This window comes from Cyanidioschyzon merolae, chromosome 1 (assembly GCF_000091205.1).
Source record: "Cyanidioschyzon merolae strain 10D DNA, chromosome 1, complete genome".
Lineage (NCBI taxonomy): Eukaryota > Rhodophyta > Bangiophyceae > Cyanidiales > Cyanidiaceae > Cyanidioschyzon > Cyanidioschyzon merolae.
In genome coordinates this window covers 6,126-33,372 of record NC_010127.1, presented here as the reverse complement: position 1 = coordinate 33,372, position 27,247 = coordinate 6,126, and the positions used below count along the sequence as shown (strand labels likewise).

The 27,247-nt window shown below is 53.2% G+C and overlaps 7 protein-coding genes across 7 annotated transcripts, besides 3 other annotated features; 4 read left to right on the top strand and 3 right to left on the bottom strand.

Annotated features, from left to right (window-relative positions):
* CYME_CMA011C (probable aminoacylase I) lies at positions 1-1,437 on the bottom strand (the record flags this gene model as incomplete). Its single annotated transcript, XM_005534964.1, has 1 exon — positions 1-1,437. One exon carries the CDS (start codon positions 1,435-1,437, stop codon positions 1-3), a length of 1,437 nt encoding a protein of 478 aa, XP_005535021.1.
* A 2,856-nt stretch (positions 1,438-4,293) lies between these two features.
* On the bottom strand, positions 4,294-7,107 carry CYME_CMA010C (hypothetical protein; the record flags this gene model as incomplete). Its single annotated transcript, XM_005534963.1, has 1 exon — positions 4,294-7,107. The coding sequence occupies one exon, from the start codon at positions 7,105-7,107 to the stop codon at positions 4,294-4,296; it is 2,814 nt and encodes a 937-aa protein (XP_005535020.1).
* A 3,036-nt stretch (positions 7,108-10,143) lies between these two features.
* CYME_CMA009C (NAD-dependent sorbitol dehydrogenase) lies at positions 10,144-11,262 on the top strand (the record flags this gene model as incomplete). Its single annotated transcript, XM_005534962.1, has 1 exon — positions 10,144-11,262. One exon carries the CDS (start codon positions 10,144-10,146, stop codon positions 11,260-11,262), a length of 1,119 nt encoding a protein of 372 aa, XP_005535019.1.
* A 1,276-nt stretch (positions 11,263-12,538) lies between these two features.
* On the top strand, positions 12,539-13,591 carry CYME_CMA008C (ORF1050; the record flags this gene model as incomplete). Its single annotated transcript, XM_005534961.1, has 1 exon — positions 12,539-13,591. One exon carries the CDS (start codon positions 12,539-12,541, stop codon positions 13,589-13,591), a length of 1,053 nt encoding a protein of 350 aa, XP_005535018.1.
* Positions 13,592-13,612: 21 nt separating this feature from the next.
* Positions 13,613-14,821, top strand: CYME_CMA007C (serine acetyltransferase; the record flags this gene model as incomplete). The annotated part of the gene is made up of 1 exon (XM_005534960.1): positions 13,613-14,821. The coding sequence occupies one exon, from the start codon at positions 13,613-13,615 to the stop codon at positions 14,819-14,821; it is 1,209 nt and encodes a 402-aa protein (XP_005535017.1).
* An 816-nt stretch (positions 14,822-15,637) lies between these two features.
* Positions 15,638-17,296: a sequence feature (possible transcribed region).
* A 218-nt stretch (positions 17,297-17,514) lies between these two features.
* On the top strand, positions 17,515-18,747 carry CYME_CMA005C (calcium-binding mitochondrial carrier Aralar; the record flags this gene model as incomplete). The annotated part of the gene is made up of 1 exon (XM_005534959.1): positions 17,515-18,747. One exon carries the CDS (start codon positions 17,515-17,517, stop codon positions 18,745-18,747), a length of 1,233 nt encoding a protein of 410 aa, XP_005535016.1.
* A 387-nt stretch (positions 18,748-19,134) lies between these two features.
* Positions 19,135-19,506, bottom strand: CYME_CMA004C (hypothetical protein, conserved; the record flags this gene model as incomplete). Its single annotated transcript, XM_005534958.1, has 1 exon — positions 19,135-19,506. The coding sequence occupies one exon, from the start codon at positions 19,504-19,506 to the stop codon at positions 19,135-19,137; it is 372 nt and encodes a 123-aa protein (XP_005535015.1).
* Positions 19,507-19,548: 42 nt separating this feature from the next.
* Positions 19,549-22,769: a sequence feature (repetitive element).
* A 312-nt stretch (positions 22,770-23,081) lies between these two features.
* Positions 23,082-24,459: a sequence feature (pseudo-gene of NADPH:protochlorophyllide oxidoreductase).
* Positions 24,460-27,247: the final 2,788 nt, after the last annotated feature.

The window sequence follows — 27,247 nt, the reverse complement described above, 5'->3', positions numbered from 1 at the left end:
CTACAGTTCATCCGAAGTATGCCGACGGGCAGTTACGTTCGCAACGTCTGCGGTTGCTTCCCAGTGCGCTTCCTCGGCGAGTTGACGCACCAATTCCATGTAAAACGAAATACCTCGCTCGAACGCAGTCAGTGGCACAGACTCATCAGGCTGATGTAACTGCGCTCCCTGCAGGACCCCGTCCAGCGCCATGATACCATACGCTGGGACACCCGCCTGACGCACATACCGCGAGTCCGTACTCATGGGGAACACAAACGGTTCGAGACTGATGTTTCGTGCTCTTCCTGCGATGGCAATCGCCCGATAGAGCATAGACTCGGCCTCGTCAACCACTTCGCGATACGGTGCAATGACTCGATCAATGAACTGGATACGGTACGTAGCATTCGCACACAAAAGTTCGCCGTTGTGCGAGTGCCAGTTGCACGAGCCTCGTGTCCACTCCTCTAACAGCGCAAGTACCTCCAGTTCAGACATATGTGGCGGGACGCGCATATCCAGTCGGATTTCTGCATCACTCGGGATGACATTGGTGGCGTTCCCGTTGCCGCTGCTGGCCCAGTGGACCACATTGACGCCAAGCACCTCGCCCAGCGCTTTCCTCTGGCTCTCTACAGCAAGGCGCTGTTGCTCTCGATACGCAAGTACGTTGTCTAACAGCGCAAAAAGACGTTGAATCGCCGTATCTGCGGGGAGCGTTCCGCCATGCGCAGTGTGATGGCTCGTTCGAATGGTCATCCACCAGGGCTGTCTCTCGCCATAGCATACTTTGTAGACACCGAGGCGAGTCTCGGGAAGACACTCGTCGATCAGCACTGCCGGGCGCAATGTATCACGCCATAGACTGGAGTTCACCAGCGAAGCCATCCCCGTGCGACCACCGACCTCCTCATCCGGCACAAAGAGCACGTGGACCGTTCGCCGCATAGGCCACTTGTCGCCGGCCTGTGCGCGTAGCCGACGCAGCGCCTCCAGGTACTGCACTCCTTGCGTCTTCATATCTTGTGAGCCCCTAGCGACCACGTTTCCGTCGACAATAGCTGCTGAGAAAGGAGGCGCCAGGCGCCAGGCGGACGACTCGGCCGGCACGACGTCAATGTGCGAGTTCAGCACCACCGCTCCAAGGTGCGGCTCGCGTCCCTGGACACTACAGACCGCCCCGAGTCGACCACGCTGAAACGAGAACTGGTGGAAACCTTCAAGACCAGCTCGTTTGCAGGCCTGCTTGATGAAGCGAACTGCCTTACGGTACTGAGGTTGTGGCTGGGCAGTGTCGATGCGCAGGTACGACTGGAGGGTTTCGATCGCTTCCGCAGTCAGGTTCCCCCTTGATACTGACGCCTCACGTGGTGACAAGCGCAGCCACAGCGGCAAATGAAGCAGCAGGATCCAGGCCAGAAATACCAGGTAGAATAGAGCTGTAGCGTTTCCCATATGCTATCGTTAGCGTGCTGGCACCAGAGAACGCAAACACTTTTCCGGTTGCGAGCGGCTCGCGGAACGCCGCACCCTGAACTAGCGTCGACCAGCGATGCATGGATATCCAATGCCACGAAAACGTTCTATAATGACCGAGCGGATATGGATATACACATGTGTGTGTGTAGTTGTGTCTGTGTCCAGACGCCTTCCAGCCTTGTTTGACCTGCCTCCTGCTATCGATTTGAGTTTTTCCACGTAGACTCCGAGCCTGAGAGGCTGCCCCAGGAAGTTGGATCGCGTCAGCTCATCGGGTCTCGTACTCTGTACCGCACACCGTCTCAGTTTGAGGGCAGCTCTGAAGTCACGATTCACGAAAACCATAGGTTTATTGCCTCTGGATGAAGCACCAGTGCAAGCAAGGATTCTTCGAACTCATGGCCTCTGTGCCACCAGCGTCTCGTCATCGTCCCGCTGGGCAAATACATTTTCTCGCCTATCTGCCCTCTACTTCTTATTCGCCTCAGTCACTTGCTCTCCTTCGCTCGACGGTCAGCGAGAAGATGTTGTTTTTTTTCATTTGTTCTTGTCGGGCAGCCGGCGTTGACGGCCCTCGGGGATCCTCGACTTCCATGTCCATACCTTGCCTCGGATTTTTTATTTCCTCAAATGGACGCTCTCATTTACGGCCTTCGGGAAGAGACTTCCCGCGGGGAGACGCACTATCAGAAGAAAGGCGATATGTGTCCCTGGTATGTCACCGTGTGCTGATCGCTTCGCGAGATCCGCCCAGTGGTGGAACATTTGCGTTTCAAGGTTAAAATCACTCTTTCAATGCGGTTGAATCATAGAGTGTACGGAAGAATGAAAAGCAGCTCTACCCCGATACAATCCGCAAAGGCTCGAACGCGACGGGGATGCTGAAATCTCACTCTGATCAATAGAAACACGTCGCCAGACACCAAGCGATAGTCTTCAACCATTCGACAAAGTGGATGGTGTTCCTGTATGAGCCTCCTCTGCGAGCCAAACTGAGGCCGTCACTTGAATCCACTGCAGCTTGACCAAATAACGATATGATCGCTCTCTTCGAAATCGATCGTACAAACAACGGGCTCCCTGCTCCGCAAATATCCACATAAGCTCTGACCGTTTCATTCGAAGCAAGTCTCATCGACTGTAGAAAACAATGACATCCCTGTACATCAGACCGATAGTGAGATTCCAGGAACTTTGCTGTAGATGTGATTTCGGTAGACAGTGGCCGTCATTGAACTAGGACTCATTTTTTGCGACTATACCCCAGCGTTTTCAGGACCACGCAAACAAGCTGCTGGAAAACTGAGACGCCCATGCCGGCTACCATCGTCGCTCGTGCTTTCCCTAGGGTGATCAACGGGTCGTTCTCTACCATTGACCGCAAAGAGTACTCAAGAATATTGGTTCTTGTTACGGAGCGCATATACTTCTTGCTTTCAATGTTCCACAACCATCTGAATACTGTGATATGGGTGATTTGAAGCAGGAATGTTGTCCTGATTGCAATGTTTAGTAAATAAAATACTCTACAGACAATTCGTCTTCGATCAGTGCAGTGCATCGTATCGTGATTTCGATCACCTGCTGAACACTGCGAAATAGCTTTCTATTCCAGAGAGCAGGGGTGAATAAAAATTATCTCGAATTGCTGTACGTGGCCTGCAAGCATGTCGGTGTTGTGCGACGTACCTGCCCAGCCGGACAGTGTCAAGTGCCTAGAGGGAAACAAGTGGTGAATGGAGCACTGGGGGAGAGCCGTTTATGACAAGGCAAACGTTCACTTAAAGTCTCCGAAACGGATCCAGGTGACGCGTTGCGAGAGACGGCACGTTTTGACGCCATTTAAGGACGCATGGATCAGATTGGTAAACATGGACCTCGAGAACGTATCGTTACGAAGTTTGAAGCAGTCGATTTCCCCGAAAAATTTAGGTCCAGCGGCGTAACCAGAACTTACAGCTAGCAAAACGGCGACGTTCCGCCTATCTAGGGCTATCGCACTCCAGCGGCACAAGAAAACGTGTTCCTGCACTACGCAGTCATCTTCGGGCGATCCAGTAGGACTTTTTGTTAGGGTTGAGGCTCTAGCTCCTGCAGATACCAAGGAGCTTTCTCGGTAGCTATGGTATGGACAGCGCATATAGCATAGCGAATGGTGTTCGAATATGACTGAGGTTGTGGTAGACGTTCCACGACTCCTATCTGAAGTGCAGTATCTCGGCAGGCACTGCATGATGTCGAGAGCACCCCGAGTCCGCTACCCGTGACGATCACACGTCCTCGGTCGCATAGAACGTCTACATATATGTAACAGGAATCTCATTTGGTCTTTGAGTCGCCTCATGGAATCTGCCTGCCTAATTCAACACAGATAACGGGGCGAAGTTCCCAACACAATACCGCGCAAACGTTACCGAGGGAACTCTAAAAATTACCGCAACGCGTCGTTGTTCCTGGATCACGCGTACCACTGTTGTTGCTGCCACTGCGACATTGGCTACAGGCATCATCGAGGGCGTCGTTGTCGCACTGATCACCACATAGCCCGTGAGGCTTCCGATCCCCACCGAACAGTACCCTCTGGGTGCCAAGCGCAATGTGCCGGATGCTCGACGAGCGTGAACCTGCCTGTATGTACGCCTCCAAAAACAGAGTCCTCCAGGGGGAGTCTGCAGGGCTCTGCACCAGGCCGAGACTTGAACGCGCAACCTCAACGTTAGATCGCTGTAGAGTTGCCATTCATTGTTGCAGCAACGGTGGCGTGTACGACGCCGAAGACCCCAATGATGAGCACGACGTTCACGTCGAGAATGGCTGGTGCATCGAGGCACTTCAGGGCTCTGGATGCATCCAAGACGGACGATCGTGGTCGTGGATGGCCGCGATGAGCCACTCACGACTCGAAAACAGACCAGTACTCAGAACCTGGACAGCACACGCGTTACCCCTGCAGCGCGCCACTGTTGATGCTATGCAATGCGCTTCGACTGGCGAACAACCACCCAGTACGACAATGCATTCCGTGGTGGCTGGTGTTGGGCTTTGTGTGCTCGGAGGCGAGCGTGATGCCCGCTGCCTTGGCGTCTGCGGAATCCGCCTCTGCAGCGGGCGACTCCGGCATCGAAGCGCCCTCTGGCAAAGCTCGGCGAAAGCGCTGTGATGCCATCCGCGTGGACGTACCGGGCGCAAGATATTAGGCGTCTGACGCAGAATGAGCAGAGAGCGATCCGCCTCTAGGGTCTGCAGCTCGTGACGCATGGAGGCCTCATTCTCTGAACGGGAAGATCGCCCCAGACTCGCATCCATCCGGGAAGTAGCGTTCATGTCGCTCAGCTGGTGCTCAACGCTTTTAACGTGGGGATTGCTGTCTTCGTCATGCCGCTCCATGACGTCTGCACTTTGGCCGGGAGGTTTGCTGCGCGGCTCTCGAGCCGGCGACATTGCAGAATGGCGGCTCGAGCGCTTCCCATCGCAAGCGACTACAGCTAAGGCGGCACTGAGCGGCAAATACCCCGCGTATGCGTCCATCACGCTCGGTTCGACTGCCGTGAGCTCCAGCACCTCTCGAAGGAGCGGCCAGTCAAAGTTGCTGGCGGCTAGAAAACCAGCCCCGTGCCGCAAACCTTGGAGGCGACGCGTCAGGGGCGCTAAAAGGTCAGATTCGCAGAGCGCCTGCCAGTCCAAACGCAATTGCTGGAGTCCATAGCAACATACAGCAGTATGCAGCAGACTCGGATAGCGATCAAGCAGTTCATCAGAACCGGTGCAGAGACCGTGCAGCAGGACGAGCCGCCAGAAGACTGCAGTGTCAGCGAGCCAGCTGTCAGCTGGAGCTGCAGCTACCGCCGCCAGTAGGCGCTCCAGGCGTGCAGCAACGGACTCTGAAGCGCTGCGGCGTTCCGCTTCGCCAGTCAGGAGATCGCGCTCTAGGGAGAGCAGCTCCCGAAAATAGGCCTGATCGAAGGTTTCGGCACTCAAACGCTCGACGATGTGCAAGAGCGCAGACACCACGGCCTGCTCTGCTTGGTTGTGGCGCAACGCTCGAACATAGGCGGTCATTTCGTCCATAGAGGCTTCCTTGGGATCGGGACGCGTCTCTGAAAAACGCTTCAGCTGACGAGCCCATTCGCCAATTTTAGCGGTAGCCTCGAAAAACGGCGCTCGACAGATCGTTTGCACTCGCTGACGAAACGAAGTGGTCTCCGTTGCAGCAGGAGTGCTCGCTTCGGCTAGAGCAGCCGCATGCAGGTCACTACGAATGCGTTTCGCATGTTCCTGGAGCTGCTGTTGAAACGCAGTGCCGGACTGGAGCTCTGTCGATTGCCAGCGCTTCCAAAACGGCTCCCTGTAGATTTCGTACGCCAGGCCTTCCACGGTGATCGGCGTGAGCAGCGGGGTAATAGGATCTAACCATCGATCGAGGAGAACGAGGCGGCCTCGTGGCTGCTGTTCGCATGCAGTGGCAGTACCGTTGTGGCGTAGCGCCGGGTCCGGGAGGCGGAAACAAGCCGCCGTGCGCTTCGTGCTGGCGTCGACTGCATCTTGTCCATGGGCACTGTGGTGCCCGGTGGTGTCTGCTAGCGACCCGTGACCGAGCAGTTGCCACGGCTCCAGGACCCCATCCCGGGGCGTCAGCAAGTCTCCGATGTCATGTCTCAGTGATGAACGCACTGAACGGTACGGGTGATCAGGTGCAACCTCATTTGATGCCGCTGTGTAAGAGTGAAGTGTTGAGCGCGTTACGCGAGGATGTTGCCAAGCCGTGGCCGAGACACGCGAAACATCTCGCATTGAATCAGGCGTACTGTCAGTGGGAGAGGTATCGGCAACGTGGGCAGTGCAAGTGATTGTCGCAGCATCTGTACCCGCTGTTGCTGTTGCTGTTGCCGCTTCCGATTCAGTACACGTCTCCGGAGCGCTACGCGCTTCAAGTGGCCGCTCTGTGTGGTGCTGATCGACATATTCACTGGCTAGTTGTTCGGCGACCTTCTCAGAGAATGATCCCAGGGCTCGTATCTCTTCCCACGCATACCCGAGAGAGCCAAGTGCGCGCACAAGCGCCTGTGCATAATCGCACTGGTAGGTAAACGCGTGCGATAGTGACGTTAGCGATACCCAGCCTAGGGTCAGCAATGTTGGGCTCACTCGATGGAATCGCGGTTCCAGCAGTCCAATGGAGCAGTTTTTCAACCATCCAGCTTTGGCGAGACGACGCAATGCGCTCTCCGAGATCCATGGAGTGAACACGACTCGATGTTGTGGCTGCGCAGTTTGCGCTGCCGCTGGCATCTGCCCATATGCCGCTTCTCTTTGATGGTGTGCAGCGGGTTTGTGACTCAGCAGCGGTGGTGCTGCTGCCTTCGCACCAATATCTTCCAGCCACTCGAGCAGCCAGGTCACTGCACGGGCGTTGCTCGCATGCAGAAGTGCTGCAATCTGCAAACCGTTGCGATTAGCGTGGTAATCTGTGGGGACGCTCCAGCTGCTGGGGCGTTTTCCCAACACTGCACAGTACGAAACGTGCCATGCCGCGGGCCAGGCTGGTATCGTTTCGGCGTAGAGTGAGAAAGTGTCGGTTGCGGCGGGGTCCAAGAGCAGCACGCGACCCGTGCGACCGGGTGGCAGTGCGCCTAGAGCCGCATCCATGGAGACAGACGTTGAGCGTTGCAGGTATACCCGACAGGCACTCTGAGCAAAAGCAGATGTTGCGGCAGCGTCGAGCCCGGAGCTATTGACGAGACCCACGTGTATGCGACCTGCAGCGCTCTGCGACACGATAATTGCTTGAAGCGGGGCTCTGGAGCAATCACCGGGCTCGCTTCTGTGCGTTCACCTCAACCTACAACGAACACGGCACGGTGCACTTGCTTCTAGCTCGCGGGTTTTCTGACGTGTAGTGTTCGTCTTGCCATACGGGTGCCGTTCAAGGCGTGAAGCTCCCGAAAGCGTGCTCTCGCTGCGCGGAGCGGTATACCCAGAAGGTACTACGCAAACTGGTAAAGTCAAAGGCTTCGGTTGTGTAGTCGTGCGACACAAACGTGGAAACACATCCAAACAGCACACGCGTACCACGTGATAAAGCTCGTTTCCCCTGCCAGCGACTGGTGCCTTGTTCATAAAACACCAGGCCAACGGGCGCCTCTGGGGCAAGCAAACCACGTGGCTTAAGTGCCTGGTTGCGCAAACGCAACCGCTGCTTGTGTCAAAAAGTTCACGTCCCTATAAGCTACTTGCGCAAGCACCATGAAGCCGCCCTACCTGTGAACAACGAGTGTGGCGGCAGCGGCGTATCCACACCCATGTCAGGAACTCTGAATGATATATTCTGTTCTTGTTTTTTTTTGTATTCTTCGGAACATTTTTAGATGAACGGTGTTGATGCTGGGAGTGCAGTGGTACGAAATAACTGCGTCGTAGGTTGTTTAACGATTTTCGGTTGTGTTTTCCGACTGATACTAATGAGGGTATCTGCCACGGGAATGGAGGTCATGCCACCGCCATCATGCTGATTCAACAGGCACTCGAGCGGGACCTCATAAAATACCAGATAAGATTTTCCAGTTCATACATGCAAGCGTCCACGCTTCTCCTTTTCTTTCGTACAATATTGTCGAATCACGTATGCATCAGGTTTTCGATCGTCATGCCCCAAGCGAAAACAAACTTGAAGAGAATGGTACTGCTGGATTTACGAGCAAACTACTCGACATCATCCCTCCACGGTTTATTCACTAGCTCGTGACCGCTATTGGCTGAACTTGTCGCATCCAACGATAGTTTTCATTCGGGAGACAAATCTCTTCTTTTTTATTGGAATCGACAAAGCTATATTCGACCCCCGCATGATACTCTTCGGTGGATATGCTGCTAGAGACTACCCGTCTCTTCTGTTTGCATCGAAAAGGGTATAAGTCTCCAGCATGATGCATCGCATTAATCGCTTCCAGTGTCGAGTTCGATTCCGCTTTTCACAAAGCTAGCGTAAACGGATCAAAAGTTCCTGACTTGTACTGCGGCCAGAACTCGAATTCTGGCAGTGTTTCAGTGTGGATAAAGTCGCGCTCAAGTAATTCGAGGTCGATTGGAACATCTCGTGCTCGAGCGGGCGTTGATCAACGTACTCACCAGTGAGAACGCCCAGAAGAAGACCGTGATCGTAGGGCATGCCACCGAGAACGGAAACAGAGAATGGCACGGAGAGGATGCTTCTGTAATCGTCAAGGGCACGTTCCGAGCGATGAAACAAGTGTTCATGCGCTACAGGACGGTCCTCGGTGACTGAGAAGATGCTGTGGACACAGGAAAACAGCTATCTACGGAACGATTGTCACCGCTGCCTAAGGTACACAGAGACTGGGTACAACGTAGATAAAAGTGGCAAGCGACGCGCATATCACGAATATCATGTTTGCATCAGATGCGTCGGCAACTACCAGGCACAACGAAATCCGGGCTTAAACGTCGCGAACAACACCACTTGATCACAGATAGCAGAGCTGAAGGGAAACGAGAGACCGGCCTGTGTGAAGCCGTAGATGCGGGACAGGAAAAGGCACCAGTCACGGAAAAGGCCTGCAAAGGCTCGTGGTCTTGGCCTTAGCAAGAGACCCAAACTATACTGCATGCACGGATGCTCGAAGACCTGTTCCATTTTATTCTGAAAGGGGTGAAGCACCGTAACAAGCGGCAGCCGTAAGCTGCGGGCGTTCACCGCACCCTCTGTTCCTGGATCGATCGAGCTCTATCGCGCATCAGGCGGACTAGTCCTTACCGTATGAAAAGAGGAAGCCTCGAAAGGGATTCAATGGTCTCTTCATTGCGCACATGTCGCACTCGTGCATCTCTGAGCATGCCCAGCGAAATTTATCGTACCTGTCCAGAAAATAGGATCCGATCCCCAAGCAGCGCTGAGCAGTTTCGGCTCCAGCGGCACGTCTCACTGCATCGCACATGCACACAGCTGGACCTGCAAGCGTGCTGCTCCACGAGCTCCGCTCAGCACACGACATATCACAGTGGTGAATGTCGCTCGAATCACGAGCCCACAGAGACTCAAGTATCCTAGACCCTGGCACTCACATCATACAAAGTGCCGTCGCTGGGCTGCTGCTCCGCGTTCAGTCTCGATGAAATCCCAGGGCGCTTTACCGACATGAACGATTTTGACACCGTTTCTGCCGATTGAGTCGACAAGAGCCACTTTGATTCCAGAAACAGGCTGGCGATGATAGCAGGCATCAGCCGTAGCAACTCGTGTGTGATCAGCGTTGCAACGCTCAGTGTGCGTATTGCTGCGGTGTCACCTGGAGACTACGACCTATTCGCGCTTCTGCTCATGAGCAAGCGTGCAAAGCATGGTAGGCGAGGCCAGTGCTATCCCCAGGGCGCTGCCGCAACACCAGAGAAGCATCTTTTCATTTATTTTTTTCTGTAATCTCATATGACGGAATACGTTTAATGGTATAGACGTCGCATCCTGAGAATATCGCACCAGAAGACACCTACTACGGGTAGCCGCGCGAGTCGCTACGCAAAAAGCACGTCCGCAGTGACGTCACGCTGCGATGCGTCTGTAGCGTGAGGAGGTTCAAACGAAACGTTTCGTCGTTGTTCGCTGGTCTCTTGAGAACCAGGTACCCGCCTGGTAGGTTTCCCGGCGAAATCAGGTGTTGCTTAGGTGTGATGAGTGAAATGGAGACCGAATTAGAAGAGTCGGATGCGGGTTCGGTTCTCAACGAGAAGGCGAACCCGTGTGGAGTACTGGTGCGACCGCGCGAGCTTCGCGTCATGCTCCGGAGCGTGCCAGCGCCAGCACCTGGAGAGGTACGCCTCCAGATGCGTTGCGTAGGTATCTGTGGTTCGGACGTGCACTACTGGTGGCACGGAAGTTGTGGCCCGTTTCGTCTCCACGATCCGATGATCATCGGCCACGAGTCGGCGGGCGTCGTTGAGGCGCTTGGTGCGGGCGTTACGAGCCTCCAAGTTGGTGACCGCGTCGCGCTCGAACCTGGCGTTCCCTGTTTACAGTGTCAACGCTGTCGCGAGGGTCGCTACAACCTCTGTCCGAACATTAAGTTTTTTGCAACACCGCCTGTAGACGGCTCGCTGGCGCGCTACGTCTGCCATCCCGCCGCCTGGTGCTACCGCCTACCCGAGTCCGTATCACTCGAAGAGGGTGCAATGTGCGAGCCACTGAGCGTTGCAGTACACGCAAACCGACGTGCAGGAACGACGATAGGCTCCCTAGTGCTTGTTTTGGGTGCTGGACCGATCGGTTTACTAAACTGCATGGTTGCCAAAGCGTTTGGTGCCTCTATCATCGTTGTCACCGATATTGATGATCGCCGGTTGGCATTCGCTGAAACGCATGCCGGTGCCGATGCCGTCATCAATACCCGTGATCTCGACGAGCACGACGCTGCCCTGGTTGTGCAACAAGCATTAGATGGCGCTCAAGCGGACATCGCTTTAGACTGCGCGGGGCTCGAGTCGACCATGCGACTGGCGATGCACGTCGTTCGGCCTGGTGGACGTATTTGTCTGGTTGGCATGGGGTCTAGTGCGATGCATGTCCCGCTTGTTGATGCTTCGAGTCGAGAGATTGACATCTTCGGCGTCTTCCGGTACAGCAACACTTATCCGACGTGTATCGCTTTGCTAGCCTCGGGCCGGGTGAATGTGAAACCGCTCATAACACATCGTTTTATGGGCCTGGAGGAGTCCAGCCTCGAAGCTGCATTTGAAACAGCTCGCACTGCCGCGAATGGTGCAGTGAAAGTCATGCTGACGATCCCAGAGTAGCGTTTGTGCACTTCACTGCAACGGCCGAGGGTATCCCCAAGTTTTCGTTGGTCCCTGGTTGCAACGGGTCTCCTGGGTCTTCCTCATACGTCTCGGTGATATTTTTAGGACGTTAAGATCCATGTAGGTTAGGCCGTGCGGTTCATTGTCGAATCTGTAACGCAATGTCATCCCACGAATGAATGCGGAGCAAAGCGCCCTTCTTAAGGATACATAGATCTGATGTGTAAAACAGATCTGAGCGCGATCATCTTTTTCGTCACAGGATACGGTTTCGGCTAGCATCGCTCACGTAGTCTGAAACCGGGAATCGAAAGCAGCGAAAGTCCTGCGGGTGCCGTCAAGTCGGATCCTGGCGGTAGTCAGGGTGATCTCCGCCTTGCCCCGGCAGCGGCTTTTTGGACACCTACGATGCCTTCGCCGCAGCGCCCTGGACCCGCAAGCACCGGGTAGACGACGCGACGCTGTCGTCCATGCGTCTGCTAGGTGGCCACAGATGTATCACACTGCACAGATGCCGCGTCTACGGGCAGAGCGCCGCCTCTCTGAACAACAGCGATTGGATGCATGTCCGCAGGATGCAGCTTAAACTGAGAGATGCACAAGAGCCAGCAACTCGCTAGCGCTTGATATTGCCGATGGGGAAGCGCTCACGAAATTCACCGCTCATTCTTGTGGTTCGTCGACATATGCTCACGGTCCGAGTGTACCGCATCTTGGCATCATGCACTTGCCGAAAGACCAAATCTAGATCGCGTGAACCGACCAAGACAATGCGCTTTCGCATTTTCTACTACTTCGGCCGCGAAGCCAGCATCGGGTTCTTAGGCCCTCTCTCCGCTATCGCTCCGAGCTCGTTCATTTCGAGAGCAAAGCGCGACATGGTGCCTCACGTATTGATTCCATTGGCTATCTCCCAGACGCTTGTCCCGAAACGAGACCGTACTTGGGACACGTTGCAGCTTGTTGCAGAGGCTGGGCACCTAGCAACCTAGCGCTTCCATCCACCGCGTGCACTACCCGCGAATATGAACCGCACGGGCAACGCAGGCGGCACGAGCGCACCACATGCCAAACTCCGTCATCGCCAGCCGTTTACGATGATGCTGACGCTATACCCGGTCTTTTCTGTGAAAGCGCTGAGGTCCATCGCCCAGCCAAACCAATTGCTGACACGTCCCTGGAATCCTGCTGCCCGTACATCGGCTGTGCGACACAGTCGCCGCGTAGCGCTGCCAGCACAGGCCGTTTAGCCTCCGAAATACATGGGAGGAATATGTATATTCATGTATGTATTGGACATCAATGCGCAGCACGCATCGATGCCGTATCCCTGGATAGCGACAGCCGTCTAGCCTCCGAACTACATGGGAGGAATATGTATATTCATGTATGTATTGGACATCAATGCGCAGCACCCATCGATGCCGTATCCCTGGATAGCGACAGCCGTCTAGCCTCCGAAATACATGGGAGGAATATGTATATTCATGTATGTATTGGACATCAATGCGCAGCACGCATCGATGCCGTATCCCTGGATAGCGACAGCCGTCTAGCCTCCGAACTACATGGGAGGAATATGTATATTCATGTATGTATTGGACATCAATGCGCAGCACGCATCGATGCCGTATCCCTGGATTGCGACAGCCGTCTAGCCTCCGAAATACATGGGAGGAATATGTATATTCATGTATGTATTGGACATCAATGCGCAGCACGCATCGATGCCGTATCCCTGGATAGCGACAGCCGTCTAGCCTCCGAACTACATGGGAGGAATATGTATATTCATGTATGTATTGGACATCAATGCGCAGCACGCATCGATGCCGTGTCCCTGGATAGCGACAGCCGTCTAGCCTCCGAAATACATGGGAGGAATATGTATATGCATGTATGTATTGGACATCAATGCGCAGCACCCATCGATGCCGTATCCCTGGATAGCGACAGCCGTCTAGCCTCCGAAATACATGGGAGGAATATGTATATTCATGTATGTATTGGACATCAATGCGCAGCACGCATCGATGCCGTATCCCTGGATAGCGACAGCCGTCTAGCCTCCGAAATACATGGGAGGAATATGTATATTCATGTATGTATTGGACATCAATGCGCAGCACGCATCGATGCCGTATCCCTGGATAGCGACAGCCGTCTAGCCTCCGAACTACATGGGAGGAATATGTATATTCATGTATGTATTGGACATCAATGCGCAGCACGCATCGATGCCGTGTCCCTGGATAGCGCGGAGGCGCGGAAAGGTGCCCAGTGCTTGTGTTACTCGATCTATGGAGTCGGAGCACTGAGTCCGTAGTCGTCTACTGCGCTGTGGCACATGTTCGCAACAACAGGTAGATTGTATCAAACGCTGCGTGTGCACCCTTCGCACAGAGCGCTGCAGTCTGTTCGGAAACGGGTGCGTTCCAGGGGGCAGTGTCCGCTGCGCAGCGCTCGCCTGCAGCACGTTCGGGGCCATGGCCGTTCCAGCAACGATGGCGTTTCCGAGGCACGCGATTCCGCCATCGAGCACATAACGGATACACGTTCTGAAACGTCGCGCAGCGCTGCAGTTGGGGCTAGAGTTGTCTGGCCGCTGGGGTCACCACCGCAGATCGGTGGAGGTTTCGGTCCTGTGATTTCCGTTGACGATATGGTTCGAACGCTTACCTACTCGAGCGACCCGGTTTGGGAACTCGTTCGACGAGAGGCAGAGATAGGGGCTGCAAACGAGCCGCAGCTTGCGAGCTCGCTATACGCAACGGTACTTAACCACCGATGCTTGGAGGATACGCTGGCTTTTCATCTGGCGAATGAGCTTGCTTCACCGTTCTTTCAGGCAACCCAATACGTGAAGCTTTTTCGTGACGCACTTTATCAAGACAAGTCGTATAGGGAGGCGATACGTGCGGATCTTCTCGCTGTTGTGCGCCGCGATCCCGCTATGAAACACTGTGTAGCGGTGCTCATGTATAGCAAGGGCTATGCTGCGTTGCAGGCCTATCGACTGGCACACCTGCTCTGGCGCCAGGATCGCAAAGTTCTGGCACTCTTTCTTCAGAGCGAGATCTCAAAGTGTTTCGCGGTCGATATTCACCCCGCAGCGCGGATCGGAAGTGGTGTTATGATCGACCACGCGACAGGCATTGTTATTGGCGAAACCGCTGTTGTGGGCAATGATGTGTCGATGCTGCACAACGTCACGCTTGGTGGAACCGGCAAAGAGGCTGGCGATCGTCATCCTAAAGTCGGCCGTGGCGTGCTTTTGGGTGCTGGTGCGACGGTTCTAGGGAATATTCGCATCGGCGATGGAGCTCAAATCACGGCCAGTTCGGTGGTACTCAAGGACGTGCCGCCGTACACGATTGTCAGCGGGGTCCCTGCTCGAGAGGTCGGCAAACTATCGTACCCCAAAGGCGTCTATCCCGCCTTTGAAATGGACCAGCGTGCAGCGACTGCAGCGCGCGTTCACAGTACTAATCGAGCTCGGCAGCATGCGGAGGACTCGAATAGTTCCACGGATTGGTATCTGGGCGATGCGATCTGAAGTCTAGCGTGGATGCTACGACTTGATGCGAACGGATCATGCAGCAATTCGAAACGTCTCCGCTATGAAGGGGCGATCGGTCGCGAACGCCTCTATGGGCGGTGCGATGTACACGGCAGCGTTGGACAGGCGCAGTCGCTATTCGCACTGTTCACCGTTAGCGACTGAGACTGTTATACGCGGTGTGCTGTGGTTGCGGAGTGATCGCACGCAGAGCCTGCATTCGCAGATATGGAGCGCCACAGCCGTGGCATGTGTCGTCGTTCAGAAGAGAAGTTAAGGGCTTTTATCATGCATCGAGGTGGATTTTTTGCAAGCGAAATTCATGTCCATTAATTGGTACCGGACTAAGTGCAAGGCAAACCGGTTCGCGACCCGCGCGTTCGCTCGGACCGTCACCGTTCCGCGGACCGGCACCTTGTTCATGGATCAAGCGTTTCTTCGTTTCGGTACGTTATGTGAACGGGGATAGGCACGAACATGCGAATCTCGATTACGGACCGGCCTTGGGTACGCGAGAAGAAGCCTAGGGGTGCGCTGCGTCCAGCCGGTCACGCGCATATGCAGCTGGGCGCTTGGCATCGATATTTGTCTGAGTACGCATGCGAATGACGTGTCGCGGTTGGCGTTCGGGCTGCACAACTTGGACGCATACCGACGGGAACGTGGCGACCGGGTCTCTTTCTGGGTAAGTCGACTGAACCCATGTATGAAGGTATCGGCGCGAGCAGGCAAACGGATGCGCTTACTGGTATGGCATGCTGGACGCGCGCTCGCCACACTTGCGTGAGGGTTTTATCTTCATAAATTTGCACAAAATTCTATAATGGCTGAGTTTGTGACGCGCCCTGGGAAATCGACGATGAAGCGCTCCACCCGGGTGGGATGCAAATGGAACGTGGGACGAGTCGCTCTGTTCATAGATCTGGACTTTTCCTCCCGAACTTGTTTCATACCAACAGCATTGATATCTAAAGTGCAGCGATAAAGAATTACCGATTCATACGTGGGTTTCGGATGCACGATCGTGTTTGGGTGTGGCTCTTTCGACGCTCTGCCGCTTGCATTCGGTATGTCACTGGAATCAAGATGATTCGCAATGCCCTTCAGCAGAGGTCCGTGAACTAGATCAAATCATTTTTGGCAATCCATGCGTATAAGCCTCCTTTCTTCTGCTCTCCATACGTGTATGTTGTATGCTCGATTCAGATATTTTTCAATTATTCAGTCTTGCTGTTTCCGGGCATCTCTTTGGCACATTACTTGGCGCCATCAGATGGACATGCAAACGCTACTCGAGGTTCTTCGTTGACGACCTGATCAAGAGCTCATCTCGAAAAATCACTGGACATGTCAGAAACCGGAGCTAGCCCCCCTCGAAATACAAATCCTCATTTCCACATTGGCACAGACGAAGCCGCATTCTTTAGCAAAAAGAGACTTGTCAGGGAGTATGCTCTATAAGGCTCCCGTCTCTTCTGTTTGCACGGGAAAGAGTCATGGACTCGGCGTTGAGCTCTTGCAGTGATCGCTTTCAATGGAGAATGCGTCACCACTTTGCTCGACAGCAGCCAAGACGGATCGAAATTTCTCGATCTGTTCTTTAGCGTGGATTTTCATTCCGATACATACTTCACCGTGGACGACGTTGCTTAGCGCAAATCCTCTCTTGAATGCAACAGTATGTGCTAGCGTGTACAGAAGAGCGTGCACAAGCCAATGGATTCGCGCAGCACAGTCTTTGATTAGAGGGTATGCGACCGGGTGCCGAAACGGAGGCGGTTGCCGAGGCCAGCGTTCTGTATCCGTCAGCGGCATGTACCGAGGGATGCGGCAAGTGTTCACGAGCTATCCGACAGCGGTCGTAGGTAGACCGCTGTCGACATACTGGAATCTGTTATCATATTCTAGTGTGATCGCTGCAAAGAGCGCATCGAGGCACTATGCGAAGAAGATGAAAATGGAAAGTGGAGCGTGGATCGCAGCTTCCGCATGCACATGAAATGCGTCGACAACAGCAGCAACAAAAACAACAACAACAACAAGTATCTGAAACCTTTCATTGATGCTGTCATCTGCGTCTTTCAACCGTTCATCTTGGACTTGAACGGAGAAGAGACACCGGCGTATGGGAAGCCAGAGATAAACAGAAGAAAAGAAACCAGTCACGAAAAGAGCTCGCGAACAGAGGTTTCGATAACAATAGAACAAGAACTGAACCTTTTTTCTCGACGAATGAGATCGTTAACTTGAGCTTTCCAGTTTATTCTTACATGAATGTTCATAGACGCTGTACACAATTCCGCGACACCTGGACGCCAGCGGTACCTCGCGCTGGCCGCAACGCCAACGCGTCTAGGACGTTACGTATAGCAACACAAAAAGCGCAGTCGCGCTGTCAAGTTTGTGTACTGAGCGTACGGGGTTTCAGAGGTCGCGCTCTCCTAGTCCAGGGCACGGAGGGTACGGAACCTTAAAGCAACTGGAGCAGTGTCCGTCCGCCGAGCGAACAAGTCCACACGCGGTAACGGCAAGCACTCGGGGGCCAGCTGCGGCTCAACGGGCGTCCCCGGAGAGCGCGCTTCCCGCACGCCAGGAGTTGTGGCGGGCGGGCACTTGCCCAGGCTTGTACGCGACATCACTTATAGGGCTGCTGAGTGGCTCTTGCTGTAACCGTGCGTCGGTTTTGTGCAATGACTGCCAACAGCTCTGTGATCGGCCTGGCACCGACCTCGGAGAAGACGCTGGCGCGGGGCTTCCCAGCGCCGTGGCTCGGTGAGTCGCTGCGAAACTTTTTTCTCGGCGGTGTGGCCGGTGCTGTGGGCGCCTATTTCACATATCCCATCAACTTTGTGAAGATGCAGTTACAGTACCAGAAGAGGACTGTGGGAGCCCGTGGATCCCCTGGCGTCGGCAGCACGTCGTATACGGGAGCATGGGACTGCGTCCGAAAAGTTGTTCATTCGCGCGGAGTACAGGGGCTTTTCCAAGGAGTCGTGCCGCAGATTCTCGGCGTCGCGCCCGAGAAAGCCATTAAACTTGCTGTAAATGACGCGATTCGGGCATCGCTGTCGCCGCTGGTACGCGATATAGAACACAGAACCGCGCTGGCAGAAGCTCGTCCTGGCCTCTCGCCAAGCACAGCGCAGTTACTAGTAGACGTATGCGCCGGTGCATGCGGAGGCGCCTCCCAAGTTATTTTCACGAATGTTGGCGAAATTTTGATGGTGCGACTGGCCCTCCAGCGCGAAATCGCTTCCTCAATGGGTGCTACCTCGGTGCAACCGAAAGGCCTATTGGATGTCGTTCGTGAGCTGGGTATTCGCGGCCTCTACACCGGCAGTGTGCCGTGCCTTGCTCGAGATAGCATCTTTGCGGCGATATTTTTTCCATTATACTATAGATTGAGGGATCGATTACCAGCTGGTCTTACGCGCTCGTCCGATGGGCATTCGAAGAATCCGTCCGGACAGGGCGCTGATCTGGGTTCGCTCGAGTCGAAAGCAGCATCAGAGCTCGAGCGGGCAGCTGCTGTGCCGTCGAAGGATGCAGGTCCCTTGCCAGGGAGTAGCCTTCATCTGCAGAACAGTTTGTTGGCTGGAATCATTGCCGGATCTATCGCTGCTGGTGTTACAACTCCATTTGACGTGGTCAAGACGACGATGCAAGCGCATCGGGGCACACAGTCTCAGGTTTACCGGGGCATGTGGGACTGTGTGCGACATATTTACGCAGAAGAAGGTGGCACGGCATTTTGGAAGGGATTTGGCCCCCGTATGGCGAGATCAGCTCCGCAGTTTGGTATTACACTTTTGGCCTATGAATTACTGCAGCTGTGGTGGTACCGATTCCTCGAATCCGGCGGAACTGCTCCACCAGATGCCCAAGTTATTGATCTGGGCGAGTGGGCTGCAGATAGCTCATAAGACTGCTGAATGATCGCGGGGCAAGGCTGAATGCTGCATGACGCTGCTAACGTTTTGCGATCCTGATATTGTACGTTAGCCGTGCAAGAGAGCGTCCCTGTCAGGTGCTTTGCATCATCTGCAGAAGTATCCGGAAAATTTAAGAAATGATCCTATTCGGATAGAAGCGCAATGCGCGGACCCTGCGTTATCGAACGCAAAGCTGGTTTCGCATCGGTGCTCGGCCTCGACTCAGCAGTGCTCCATACCTTCGTGCGCTATCAAGAGTCGAAGAAGTTTCGGATTCAAGTCAAGGCTTACGACACCGCGTCTCGCTCCCATATGGCAACAACACGTCCGCTTATGACGGTAACCAACGGAATGCTTCCGGGGGATCTGCAGGGAGTTCTACGACGACGGTGACGGAACAGCCTCAGACTTGGCCCGTTCTGCAGTGGCGTACTTTCCGGCGTAAAAGTCGTATCCTCCCAAAATACGTTGCAAGTGGTAAGCCTGAATCAGCTCGTTGCTGAAGTGAACGGCGAAGAGTAGATAGTTCCGCGGCTGTACTCGCCACGCGAACCGCATGAAAAGAAGCGAATAGATGCACATAGCGGCCGTCATGTTTTCGCTGATACTCTCGGGGGGTTTCGTAATGTCTGCGAAACCTGCCAAAGGTAAACCAGCGTTCGAGATAGGCCCCCAAGCGTGCGTTGTTTTCAGGCCAGTCGGGCCCAGCGCCCAGCTCTTGAAGCGACTCCATGCTTGCACAACGGACATGAACTGTTCACGCGATCGTTGTTGTCTAGAGTGGGCACCCCTGACACCGAACACTTTCCAAAAGTCGAACGACGCCCGCGGTGTACAGTAGTGGCGAGGAATCCGTTCTGGACAAGACGTTCCCAACTGACGTGCAGAAGCCTCCCAGGCTCTCGGCCGGCCTCCTACTACTGGTTCCATTCTTTTCTCATATAGTCCGAGTTTGAGAGTTTGCCCAACAAAATTCTCTCTTGTCAACTTTGGAAGTTTCTTCCACATCACTGCACACCGTCTGATATTGATGGCAGAGTTAAAGTCTCGGTTCACAAACTCCACACGTTCCTTGCTATTTACGGTACTCACTAGTGCAAGCATTCCTCGAACTTTCGCCCGCTTTCCATTTGCTGTTCCGTCAACGCTCCGTACTTTTTGTACCCTCAGGGCTCCGCAGGCACTTTTCCATCACGACCCTTTGAAGTGTACAGCCTAGTTCATGGTGTGTATACGGTGTTCGAAACTCATCTATCGGTTTCGGAACAAAACGCCTTGCGCACACCTTGTTCTTTCATGCTGACGGAGCTGGCGCAGTCGCTTTTTGGGTCATCCAGCGCCCTGCTCCGTACGCTACAACGAGCTTCTGACCCTCATCCTCTTTTAGGGCGTTCAAATAATTGGAAAAGTTGTCAAATGCACGCTGCTTCACGCATTATAGACTCGTGCGCAGACGGGCCCATCGGGGCTTGGTATACTTTTTCCACAGTGTCTCCCAATGAGCAACGTGAGCTTCCATGAATTTCAAAAAACTTCAAAGTCCGCTCCTCAGCTCGTCACCTTGTTCAAAGCTTCCAACTGATCCTTCACTCCTGCATTCCACGTGTCAATCCTCTTCCTTGCCTTCATTATACCGGATTCTAGATAGTGTCTCGCTCTCGAGAACCTCAAAAGGCGCATGTGTTTCCGACGAAAGTTGCCGTCATTGCGATCTTCCGCACCCTTGGGTGCTGCGATATTTATGATATTTGTGTTTCCGGGGTCCGCACCAACGACAATGTTGTTCTCGTGCACTTTCTGCGTCGCAAGATCCGCCTTCTTCTCATCTTCATCCTTCGTCGCGGGCGAAGCCGAGGACGAAACTGTCCGATCTGTCTTCAAGCGCCGATCGTGTACACACATGGCTACTCCATAGGTTTCGATCATCCCAATAAATACCTTTTGTTTGCTCACTTTGAGACGTTCGGAAACGAAGATATTCTTCCAGTACGTTTCCCGATTTTCACCGGAGAAATCGTCTCTGCTGACACTGAAATCCGGACGGTTCTACTTCATGATGCCGTGAAGGATTCTGGAATCGATAGTCACAAAATGTGACTTGATGTTCCACAACGGAACCACTGTTTGAAGCGCTTCCCCATTAGGAGAGCCGTCCGTCTCTCGCACTCTTCATTTTTTCCCCACTCAGCTTCATCTCCGCCTTGCGTTTGAGTTCACGATCCAAAAACACGAAATAGCGCAGGACGAGGCGATAGTATCTTTCCTTATCTTTTTTCAACTCTGATATCTTTTCTGTTGGATTCGCCAACCCAAGAGTGCTCGGTGCTCTTCTCTAGCCTTACGGATCACAGAAGCTTCTTTTGTGCTCTCGTTTGTCGCCTTCTCTCCGACGAATTCGATCTCATCTTCATGCTTGCGATCGTTCTTGATGCCATTGATAATCGCCGATTTTCCTTTGCGAGAGATGTCCGGGTAGAGTGCAACCACGGCGCGTATCATGAAACATTCGAGGTTCGTTGTCAAATGTTGCTTCAGATTCGTGAGGTACTTCATCGCCCCATAGTCGTAAATACTCCAGTCCCCCTTGTTTCGAGTACCCGCGAAGCTGTAAGAGGGATATTTTTCGTGGAGGGCGTGCACCCGCTCATTTTCCATCCGCGCTTCCTCTGTACCAAGCATCAGGTGACGAATAAAGGTCACGTCGAAAAACTCGTCTGGAATCTCGACCGTTTCGATGTGCGTCACGTCGCGATACATCTCCCCCGCCAAATGCATCGGTCCTGACGACGCCTTGAAAATGCTCTTGGAGTACGAGTCGACACGTGTTTTGATAGCGTCTACCAACTTTTCCCTCTAGGAATCTTTGATATTTTTAAGAAGACAGCCTTTAACCACCATCTCGTTGTCCAGTTGTCTTTCTTGCCGCCTTCGACGTGGGGCCTCCCCCATTTGCTTCTTTTTCTCTACTTTATCTTCTGGGCTCGGTATTGTTTTTGTTTTTTCTGGCAGCCGGCGACACTGGACCTCCAGGATCGTGGACTTGCTTTTTCATAGCTTTCCTATTTTTTTTGAAAAAGAACGCTCTTTGGACGCTTGTGGTATATGCTGGGAAAAAACACTTGACTAGACTTGTTTGAAGTTTGAAACACAAATGGACTGAAAACTACACTTGGCTATGACCCCAACGCAAATAAAGCTTTTTACAGCTGAACAACACGCTTCTGAACGAGATCACGTTTCCCATCAACGGCGACATACACGTCGTGTCTCATGCCTGCCCGATCTCCCAGGTGCGCTCACCGGCGCGATGCGTGCACCGCGCGAGACGCCTCCCCGATTGATGAAAGACACGTGTCCCACGCACCGCCTTGGCACATGCGTGTTCGCATCGCGCTGCAGCGGAAGTCAAGTGTCGTAGATCGGAAACTCACGTAGAGCAGTCTCTTGCTAGAGGTTATGTCGCTGGTGCCGACGCAACTGCCCATCGCAGCACCGCCCTGACATACATGGAGCTGTTGGGCCTGGCACGAAACCCCTCGACGCTTCTATCAAAAGCGTAGCGTTCTCTGCGGCTTACGGTTGTCTGGATGAGGTATGCATCAATCTTCTCGTTAGGGATTTCGTTCGTTTTATTGATCGTAACCACACAAGGTACGTTAGTGTTCCTGAACTCGTATATACGTTTGTTCGTGATGCTTGTTATGCATGCCGCACGGACGCTGCAATGAGGAACTGACCTGAATTGTGCTTCGATCCTGCGTCATAGGCTGGTACTGATGGCAGTTCAAGCCATTTGCATGCTATCGTCATTGTCCAAGTTATGGTGCTTGCTACTCTCCCGGATCCGGTGATCTTGGTAGAGGCATCGCATACATAGAGTGTCTATACTTAGCATTCCGTTTGACCGAGGCATCCGCCAAAAGCACATACTGTATTCTGATCTACTCTATAAGATTAGTTTCAAGAGCCTAACCCGAACATCGAGCCCGGAAGCGACAAAGCGAACAACGAATGCCTTTGAAAAAAACGCTGCCGCCCGCGGTGTACAATAATGCCGAATGACCTGCCCTAGACATGAAGTCTCCAACTGACGTGCAGACGTTTGCAAAAAATACAGAGCACCGTAGGAAATTTCCTTATGCCTCCTCTACGGTATTCGTCGGAGAGCTGTGGTGAAGTCCATTTACGATCGTTGTGATCTCTGAGCGCCGCACTGCGGAACCCTTGGCACTACGTACTGGTGAAGTTGTTGTTCGAAATGGTCGGAGTTCTGCCTAGTTTCTGAAAAGGCATTGAGCGCTTGTGCTAGTTGCGCTGAACGCTAGACAATCTACGGGAGATTTAGCTCGGACTCTGGGCAATTGACGGGCGATCACTCGTGCCGCTACGCAAAAGAGGTTTTTGACTGGATACGCATACTTAAGCGAACGTTTCTTGTTGTTGAAACGATCGACAGCTTCCGCATCGGAGAGAATCTATCCCAAGAAAATGCAAGCTCTTTTCGTTTCTGTTCCGCTGTACTAGGAAAGACACATTTTTCGCGCGCGCGCGCTGCAACTCGTGCACGGTTCCCGCGGCGTACCGCACGTGACGGGTGCTTCGCAGCTCGATACCGTCACCACTGTCAGCATCCGCTGCCCTAGGTGGTGCAGCGTTCGCCTGTAGCGCGCCGGCATCGTATGCTGCATCTTCGTATGGGCCCGAAACAGTCGCAGATCGCCGTGATCACAGGCGCGTGCTCTGGAGTTGGTCTGTATGCAGCTCGCGCTCTGATCAACAAGGGCAACTGGCACATCGTCATGGCATGTCGTGACGTCGACCGGGCGGAGCGCGCAGCAAACAGCGTAAACCTTCCAAAGGACGCCTATACAGTGCTGCATTGTGATCTGGCTGATTTCGCCTCTGTGTTGAAGTTTGTGAGAGCGCTATCGAGTGTGGCGCGCGTCGATCACCTGGATGCCCTGATCTGCAATGCCGCAATATGGCATCCGCGGGACAAGAAACCGCGTTTCACGGTGGACGGCATCGAGAAAACCATGCAGGTATGCCATCTGAGCCATTTGCTTCTATGTCGGGAGCTGTTGCCGAAGCTGAAAATATCGCGCGGGCGCATTGTGTTTCTGACGACTCAGACCCATTCGCCGAATTCGTTGCCGGGAAAGATCCCCCCGCAGGCTCGTCTCGGTGATTTGTCTGGTCTAGCCGCGGGGCTTGGTCCGCAGACGACGGGCATGGTGGACAGTGGCCCGTTTGAGCCCACAAAAGCCTACAAAGACGCCAAAGCCGCGAACGTGTTGACAATGAAGGCGCTTAGTGATCGATACGGCCGCGACGGGGTGACCTCTGTGGCGATTTTTCCGGGATGTGTCGCCGACAGCAACCTCTTCCGCGAAAAGCGTGGCTGGTTCCGCTACGTATTCTTCCCGATTCTTCAGAAGTACATCACTCGGCAATACGTTCCGAATGATGAGGCCGGCCGCCGCGTAGCCGAAGTGGCGACCCAGGGACAGTTCTCGGACTCGGGCTCGTATTATCAGTGGCGTGGCAAGTATACGGAAGGTCGAGAGAAGACGAAACCGCAGGTTATTGAACCAACATACGAAATCGACAAGGCAGATCAGCTTTACGAACTGAGTCTTGATCTGATCGACCAGGCGTTGCGGCGGCGAAGCCTCAAGTCGAATTACTTGGCCCCTGTCTAAGGTTTGTTAGTGATGAAAATGAGATGCGGGCTTCGGAGCGCAGAGCGCTGCGTCAAGGGCGGATGTGGGAGCAACAGCGTACGGATGAGACGGCATGCCACAGTCATACTCGGATAGTGATCGGGTGAGAGGGCACTCCTCCTGACGTGGTGAACCAAAATCGCTCCGCGAGTCATGAAGCGTACTGCAATAGTGATTAATGTAGCTATAGCTATGACCTACTTCGCATCGAATGCGCCAGAGTATGCTAAAATCGGTCGTCCGTGAGTGTAGAGCATATGTGCGGCCACTGCATATAGCGTATCCGCTCTGGAGTGTACGCGAAAGCGTTCAGAATTAGGGACATTTATTGTTGAATCTCATCGTGGGACCTGGTAGTGAATATGAAATGCATCCGATTCTTTTGCTCCGGCCGTGAGACAGATGCATGGAATCAGGATTTCCCTGGTCCCTAGGAGCTGCCTGGGTACAGGGGATGCTACGAGTGCCCTCTTCCGAATTTGAATGGATTCTACGAGTTGCAGAGCGGTCTCTCATGTTATATTAGTGGGTCGTACCTTCCGGGCAGTGCGCTAGGACATGTCATTAGTCTGCGACAGCCGAGCGACAGCCATCGAGTGGCGGGCTAGAAGAAGCTAGACTACTACGGCACGGTGCTGACCAACACAGCCTTCCCCGTGTGTACTGGGAAAGCGGTGCCGAAGAGGAGCAACGTGGGTCGTGTTTGAACACCGCCACTACGGCGAGGAAACGGGATGTACCATCTCCACAGATTTTACCCTTTCGAGGTAGATTCTGCCAAGAAGGCGAATCGTCAAATTGAAGGTTGATTTCGGCTTTCAACTTCTACTCTGGGGGATAAATTGCGAATATCTAGTTGCGAGCATGTATTTAGCTTCTGTTTTCTGTTTTCTTTGGATACTGTAGGGTAAGCAGCTGAACCACGCAAGCAGCCCGCAGGTTAGATTGCGAAAAATATTTCAGAAGCTAGATCGTAGCATGAAGAAGCTCTAAACTCCAGAACGCGCCTTCGCATGCGAGAAAATCCAAATAAACTCCGATGAAGCCGTAGCAGCGAGCCATCGAACACTGAACAATGCGAGAGGCCCAAGGAATGGATCATGGCTCCGCTCACTGACAGAGCCGGTGATCGTGCCTCCCGAGAATCATTGGACAAAAGAGAACAAGGAATCCAGGGCAATATGTCTGGGTAGAGCGTTCAAGAAAAAAGGATATGTACTGGGCAATGTGCTGTAAGAAAAGCACATTGCGAAACAGGTGCTGGCATCATTGCCTGAGCACGGTTGAAGTTCGAGACAGAATTTGTCCGTAGACTTGGTCGCCAACTCTCGCTGTTTGCTCGATAACTATGCCGAGATTTTCGTGGATCCTGCTGGGAAGACTGTCGGATCGCCAAAGGTGTATATGGTACTTATAAATTGCCCGCTACTCAACTAAACAGTTACGGAACGACGCCTCTGGGAATACAATTGTTCATGATGCTAGGCACCGTCTTGAAAAAGCAGCTACACATTCAGCGACTCTGATCAAGCAGGCAAACATGATCTGATTTCAGTTCTCGAGCCCCCAGACGTTGGACCATTATCTTGGCTGCTGCCAAAAGACCAATTCAGACTAGAGCATTTTCAAAGTTCAACAAGTTCCCACTCCGAAATGCGAGCATGGATATTCATTGGTGTCATGACGCCCTTGGCGGGTTACGGATCGAGGCCGACATTCATGTAGATAGTGTCATCTGCAGCAACAGAGCTCTCTTTCCGGGGCGGGGATGTAAAAATACACTCCACGGAGGATTTTTCGGTAAATTGGGTGAAACGTGAGGAAGTCTCCGATTGTGAAAGTATTCTACGCGGATCATTGGTCTGCGCCAGCCCTGCAAATGCATGGTGATGCAAGGCTTGCCAGCGGCAGTTGAAATACATGCTCAAAGCTTACGCCGAATAAGGTTAGATGAAAAAGTGACTTACGAGTTCCCACTTCGTGGGTTGATAGCTGAAGCATGGGTACGGACATGTGCGGGTGTTTTCGAGCAACGAGGGAGGGTCCCGAATCAGAGACCACATTCCTCGCGAGCAATATTGTTTAGTATTCCTCGCAATAGAAATATTGGAGCTCACTAGTTAATGTTTCTTATCTAAGACAAATACCAATGGTACAGACCTACATAAACCTCCCAACTACTCAGCTTGGCTGTCACCACGAGAACAGGACTGCAACACAATAAATCTAACACCGAATACTTCCACTACAATCGTCTCCCTAAAATATAAAATAGAAAATACGCCTTAGAGATTCATCTGCCTTTCAGGTGGAAGACGAACCTCAGCAACCGATAGTTCGTTATTCGCTATCCTTCTTACCCAGAGCCGTGACCTGCAGAACCCTGCTGACTCGCACCTGGAAGGAGCAGTACTCGGGAGTTACTCATTCGAATGAAATCCCACTAGCCCATATATAGTTTTTAGTACCTCTTTCAACTTGGATATTTCGGACTATGTACCCCGAATTCCCTACGTCCGTTACGCTCCAGTCTCGACATCAACGTGAATTCTTCATCGCATCATGATGACCCCAATTCAAATTCCTCTGCAGTGCGCGCGCGCGTTTCGCGTTTTTGGCGCTATCACGTTGTGCGTTGTTGTTCTGGCTTTCACAACACACGGCGGTTACGTTCGTGTTGGCCATAACGAAAAAACAATAGTGAAGATATATTCACTCGAGAAAGAACAAATATCCGTATTTATTGGACTGAGAGAGCGTCGAACGAG